The sequence below is a fragment of the Sinocyclocheilus anshuiensis genome, unplaced genomic scaffold (genome assembly GCF_001515605.1).
Source record: "Sinocyclocheilus anshuiensis isolate Anshui unplaced genomic scaffold, SAMN03320099.WGS_v1.1 scaffold338, whole genome shotgun sequence".
NCBI lineage: Eukaryota > Metazoa > Chordata > Actinopteri > Cypriniformes > Cyprinidae > Sinocyclocheilus > Sinocyclocheilus anshuiensis.
The window spans coordinates 122,253-128,361 of record NW_015542339.1 but is presented as its reverse complement, the minus strand read 5'-3'; the positions used below and the strand labels follow the sequence as shown (position 1 = coordinate 128,361).

At 34.7% G+C, this 6,109-nt stretch overlaps 1 protein-coding gene across 1 annotated transcript in view; it reads left to right on the top strand.

The window, feature by feature from the left end:
- Positions 1-3,313, top strand: part of LOC107691190 (alpha-2A adrenergic receptor-like) — a 14,536-nt gene extending 11,223 nt beyond the window's left edge. Inside the window, exon 3 of the mRNA XM_016489687.1 lies at positions 3,245-3,313. Coding sequence (XP_016345173.1) covers positions 3,245-3,313 — 69 coding nt within the window. The remainder of the gene's footprint in view (positions 1-3,244) is intronic.
- Positions 3,314-6,109: the final 2,796 nt, after the last annotated feature.

Sequence of the window (6,109 nt, the reverse complement as noted above, 5' to 3'; positions counted from 1 at the left end):
TTTTAAAGACAATGCGTTGCTTGGATATGTGTTTTTGAGCATGTTGGATGTGCACGCAGAGGCATTCTGGTAATTGGGTGTTTGAATGTGCGTCATATTTGAAGTCGGTCATCGAGTGACTCACAAGTGCCCTACAGAGCACGGATTCTGTCGCCTTCCTTGGATGTGCATATTAGTCTTCATGCGCACAGTGTGACTCAACCTCTCCCAACCAAAACCAAAACAAAGAATGGAAATGGGAAAAAAAAGTGTGAAGGTGCAGAGAAGAACATGACAAAAAGGTTTAGGAACAAAAAAACAGTGGGTGGCCATAACAAGGCGGTTTATAAAATATAATGTTGCTTCTTTAAAAAGATGTGATAATTCTTTCAGGGTTTGCAACTCTATGCCAGAATTTAAGTTGAATTCAATTACAAGGAGAGAAAAATATTCACAAAGATATATATAATAGTGTCTGTTTTGCTATGAATCTGATGAAAATTGTGAAAAAATGTCTGAGTGCCCTCCCTTCAAAAATGTGTAATACTGGCAATAAATACAAACAAACTAACTAATTGACCGACTGACTTATTAATAGTTATTATAGAGCTATTATAGCTAACTAAATCTCATTTTCATTTAGTGTAACAATGTAATAAAATAACTAAAACTAAAAATTAATAAAAACTATAGACAAAAAACTGAAAGACTAATTAAAAACAATTAAACACTCATGAAAGGTAATTAAAATGATGATGATGATGATGATGATGATGATGATGACAATGATGATAAATGAAAATGAAAATGGAAAATACAAAAATAAAAACAAATTCAAAATATTTAATGTTATAATTATATCTCAATGATACTAAAATAATCACTGCTAACGGAAAACAATAATTTAATAATAGTAATAATAATAATAATAATTAATTATTATTATTATTATTTACTTGGTTAACTCTTTAGGCACAATTATTTACATATGTATTAATTATGAATACATTTATGAATACATTGTTTTGTAATCGGATATTTAACTTAAATTCTGGCATACAGTTGTAAACTAGAAATATAAATTATAAATAATAATACATTATTATTATTATCATCATCATCAGGGAAGGTTATGCTTTATGCTAATGAACAGTTAACAAAAAAAAAAAAAATCACAATAATTATTATAATTATGTTTACAAAAAAAAATCATAAATCATAATTACAATTATATCAACATTAAATAATAATGATGATGATGACGATTATTATTATTAAATAAAATACCTTATTTACAACAATAATAATAAATAATAATACATTGTACAATTTTATACAACAACAGTGAGGATGATGATAATAATAATAATACATGATCATCCTCACCATCAGGGATGGTTATGAAAAAAGTTATGCCTTAAACTGAAATTTTTGAAATTGCTTTTTTAAAAATCACAATATTATTATATAAATTTTTAAAATATAAATTATAATGTATAATAATCAAAATAATAGTCATCATTATTAAGAATAATGATTACAATTACATTAAAAATAATTAATATGGAGATGATAATAATAATAATAATAAAAGTCCACATTTTCTATGCTAATTTCCTTGGTTTGTTAAAAAATATATCACAATAATAAGTATTAAATATAAACGTTCATATATAATAATAAAACATTATTATTATAATAATTATTATTGTTATTAAAATCATCATAATTGCATTTAAATTATTAAACTTAAGATAATAAAAATAATAGTATAAGTAGTATTGTTAATTATCTAACAGGTATACGTGTGGTATTATTATATTTTCTTTATATATTTATTTATTAAGTTTGAATTCTCTATTATGGGTTTGAAATGGGCTTACATAATTAAAGGAATGTTCTGAGTAATCTCTATCGACAGCATTTGATTACCATTGTGTGTGACAACAAACACAAATCTCATCTAGAGTAATGCACTTAGAAATGGAAGTCTATGTGGAATTATAACAGCAACTGGGGGCCTTCAAAGAAGCTGGAGCCCCGGGGCTCCCAGGACCATAATCCAAGCTTAAACAGGATGCAGGCTAGACAAAACGAGTGAGAAAATGAGGGTTTTGAGAGCTGGCATATGTTGCAATGCATGATAAACTTTATTTGTAACGAACGCTACCTCATCGCAGCAGATGACTGCACTGAATGACAGAACCAACAGCCAAAATGCTTGGTCTCCAGATGCCGTCTCATTTGAAACTTTTAGATTTGGCTCGCGGCTATCAGCGTGCGTAGGTGCAACAGATCCGTGTTTGTGCCGCTTTTAAACAATGCCAATGAATTCAAAAAGTTGAGAAGCCTCAAAGGTCAAGCTTAGAGAGAGGCTGAGCGCTTTCAGAAGAGACCCCACTGCGCGTTTTTTCATGCAGTGCTGTTAATCAATAGCAGTTTCTCTCTCTGTTTTTTTTTACAGCAGGCAAACAAAGAGGCAGACATCTTATTAAAGAGAGCGATGGGAAGTGGGAGGGAACAGAATAGAGGAATTTGTTTGCCCCATCCAGCGTGTTTCCTGGACCCTACTTTTTCCTCACAATCCACCCTGTGGGAAATCAATTTGTGTTTGTCAAATGAGCAATACACTTAAAGCCACTGAAATGCAGCTGTGTACCAGAGAGTTGGTGCGTATGTGTGTTAAGCACAGTGATGCAGTCTCAAAGCACATTTGAGAAAAAACAAACGGCAGAAATGCAGCGCTACGAGTGTTTAATTGCAGAATGCAGTTTATAAAATTAGTCTGCGGGGACACAAACAACATGAGATGAACGTCAGGCTACCTCGGCTGACAATTGCAGCCCATGCACCTCTTCCTCATAGCTCCCCCCTTAAAACCTCCTCAACGCGTCACTCGGTTCGATCCTCCAAGCAGTTTCACCCAGAACCATCCAATCTTATCTAACTGCTTGGAGATGATTTAAAGCTTTCCACCTCTCGTACAACCTGCCATTTCCCGATTTCTCCTTCCTCTCAATCACATCTTTCGTTTCCTACCTTAACACCTGTAACAACCTCCAAGCCCGGTAAATCAAAGGTTATCTAGGCGGCATCCAATTTTTTTTTCACAAATTAATCTACGGTGCCCCCTCTCCTGAAATAAACAATTCTCAAACATCTCTTTTGATCAAAGGAATTCAGTGCTCTCATCCTCCAAACCCAGATGCTAGACAGCCGATAACTTTCGACATCCTTTCTAAATGTATCCACATTCTCCGCACAGGGTACCACTCACTCCATACCGCTCGTAGACTCGACGCTATGTTCATACTGGCTTTTTGTGGTTTCCTGAGATGCTTGGAATTCACAATAACTTCTATTCAACCCCAAACTCCATCCAACCTTTCCGTGCTTGACAGCGAAACTCCTATTTCATCAAATAGGAGTTTATAAGTAAATAAGATCAGGAAAAAGAGGTCACCACGTCGGAATTTAACCTCCCATCACCAATCCAACCGTATCAAGCCCTTTTTCTTGCCTACAAATCAGAAGCTCTCAAATATGCTACTAATTGCTTAATCACATTATATGTTAGTGTGAACTCGTGAAATGGTGCGCAATGGAGAGTCTGTGGCTTCTCAAATTTGTCTTGTGAGATGCCCATAATCTCGACTGTCCTCTAGCGATGTTAACAATATACAGTGGGTACGGAAAGTATTCAGACCCCCTTAAATTTTTCCCTCTTTGTTATATTGCAACCATTTGCTAAAATAATTTAAGTTAATTTTTTTCATAAACACATTTCATTACACCAAATACACAAAATAATGTTCTTTTTAGCAGCATCATATGACCCCTTTAAGGAATTATGCTAATCAGTCAACAGTGCAAATTTGAGATACAGGACACATTCCATGCAATTCTACAATTTCTAGAATTTCTACGACTTTGCATAATCGTATAATATATTGTATTGGGTTGGGCATTACATTTAAGTTTGGGTTATTTTTTGCAACCCAAGTCGTACAGTTTCTTCCAATTTTGCCATCTCATGACATTGGACAATCAGAAATCAAGTGACAGAATTAGCTAACAACGACTTTATAGCCTTTCTGTCTGTGTCTGTCTGTTTCTATATTTGTGTTGTTTTAGCGCACGATTCTCTAAAGCAATTATGCAAATCAGTTAACAGTGCAAAGTTCGAGATTTGTGATCGCTTGACACATTCAACACAATTCCATCACAAATCGTAATATCACATAATTTCTGCAAGTTCGCAAAATCGTATAATTCATATGACTTTTGTACAAAAAATTCTATAACAATCATGCCTTTACAGGCTGAGCTTGATATTTATGTTTGGGTCTTAGTTTTTTTCGCGACCCGAGTTGTAAGCTTACTTCCAATTTTGCCATCTCATGCTAATTATTATGACCTCACGAGACCAGGTTGGACAATCAGAAATCAAGGGAGGAAATTCACTAACAACTTGATTGCCATTTACTTGCGGTCTGCGGTGTTTTAATGAAAGATTCACTTAAGGAATAATGCAAATCAGTTACCAGTGCAAAATCTAGATACGTGGTTGCATTCCATGACAACTAATAAAATCTCATAATTTGTAGTTAATACAAATATAATTTTTAATTTTGTAAGTTTGCGATATATATCTTACAATGTTAATGTTTTTTTTTTTCTTATAACAATCATGGGTAGATTTTAGGGCTAGGCTTGATGTTTAGGGTGATTTTGATCTTACATTTTTGGGCAACCATGTATTATGTGTGATACCAGTGTTTAATATTCTGTGTATGTATTTTTCTTTCTTTTTCTTTCTTCTTCTTTTTTTTTTTTTTTTACATTTTAAAATTTTATTTTCCATTTACGTGATGATACTTAAATGAAACATACCAAGAGCTCCATTAGGCCACCTGAGCTATAAAAGAGCAACATCTGAGCAGTAAAAGTTTCCTCTGGTGATGTTTTACTTCATTCAACAACCAGGTGATTGTAAAGATGCTAGATGTCATTTTGAACTGAGGAAAGCTTGCGATTTGAGATGTAAAAACAAAATTTGACCTTGATGTTCCACTAAATCAGCATGATTTTTTAGTCCTTGGAGAATGTCTATAAATTTTGTCACATGAACTGAAAATGGCCTAAAGGTCAGATAGCTTCATATCGTTATGAAGATGTTTGGGTCGGTGAGGACGAGGAAGGCCACACATGTCATGAGACACTTAAACAGTAAGTAGCTTCTGCGGTGAGCAAATCAGCATGGAGTAAAAGCAGGCTCCTCCGGTAGTCCGTTCACACAGGCTCCGCTGGGAATCGGTAGCCAGTGTTTCAGACGGTTTCCTCTTTGCATCTGTTGCCCTTTTCCCTTGTGGCTGTTTTGGTTAGTGGAAATTTGCTGCAGAAATTTGAAGACCTGCCAGACAGAGAATTCATGTTTCTCTTAGAACGTACGTGCATTTGTGTGCGTGTGTACTTGTCAATATTAAAACAGAACAAATTGGAAATTGACATAAACATTGGCTCACTGAGGGAACACAAGCAGTGGAAAATAAGTGTTGTAGTTTTAATGAGGCCATTTGAAGCTACTGAATAAAATTATTCTGAACTTTCTTCCAGTGATTTGGAAAGAGCCCCTTATGTGCTTTCCAATAAGAAAAATGAAGAACGTCTGGAGATGCACTCCATCCAAGAAGGTCTTTATTACCTGGAGAAAACTATCCGTTAGCATTCCCATTTATTTAATGGCAGATGCATAATTCATAATATTTTCCTTTTTTCCCCCTTGTTGTTGTTCAAAATTGCCACGACTGCAACAAGCGACAGACTCGTTTGAATAGGATCTTTTAAAGGGGTCATATGATGCGATTTCAAGTTTTCCTTTCTCTTTGGAGTGTTACAAGCTGATTGTGCATAGATAAGATCCCTGAAGTTGCAAAGACTAAAGTCTCAAAACCAAAGAGATATTCTTTATCAAAGTTAAGACTCTGCCACACCCCCCTAAAACGGCTCGTTCTAACACGCCCCCACATATCTAGGTCACTATGTGGAAACCTCAGTTAGTGTTGATGCAGCCATGTCAGAGAGACGCTGTGTGTTGCTAGGCGAAAGCAAAAGCCCTTTATTTGGCCTT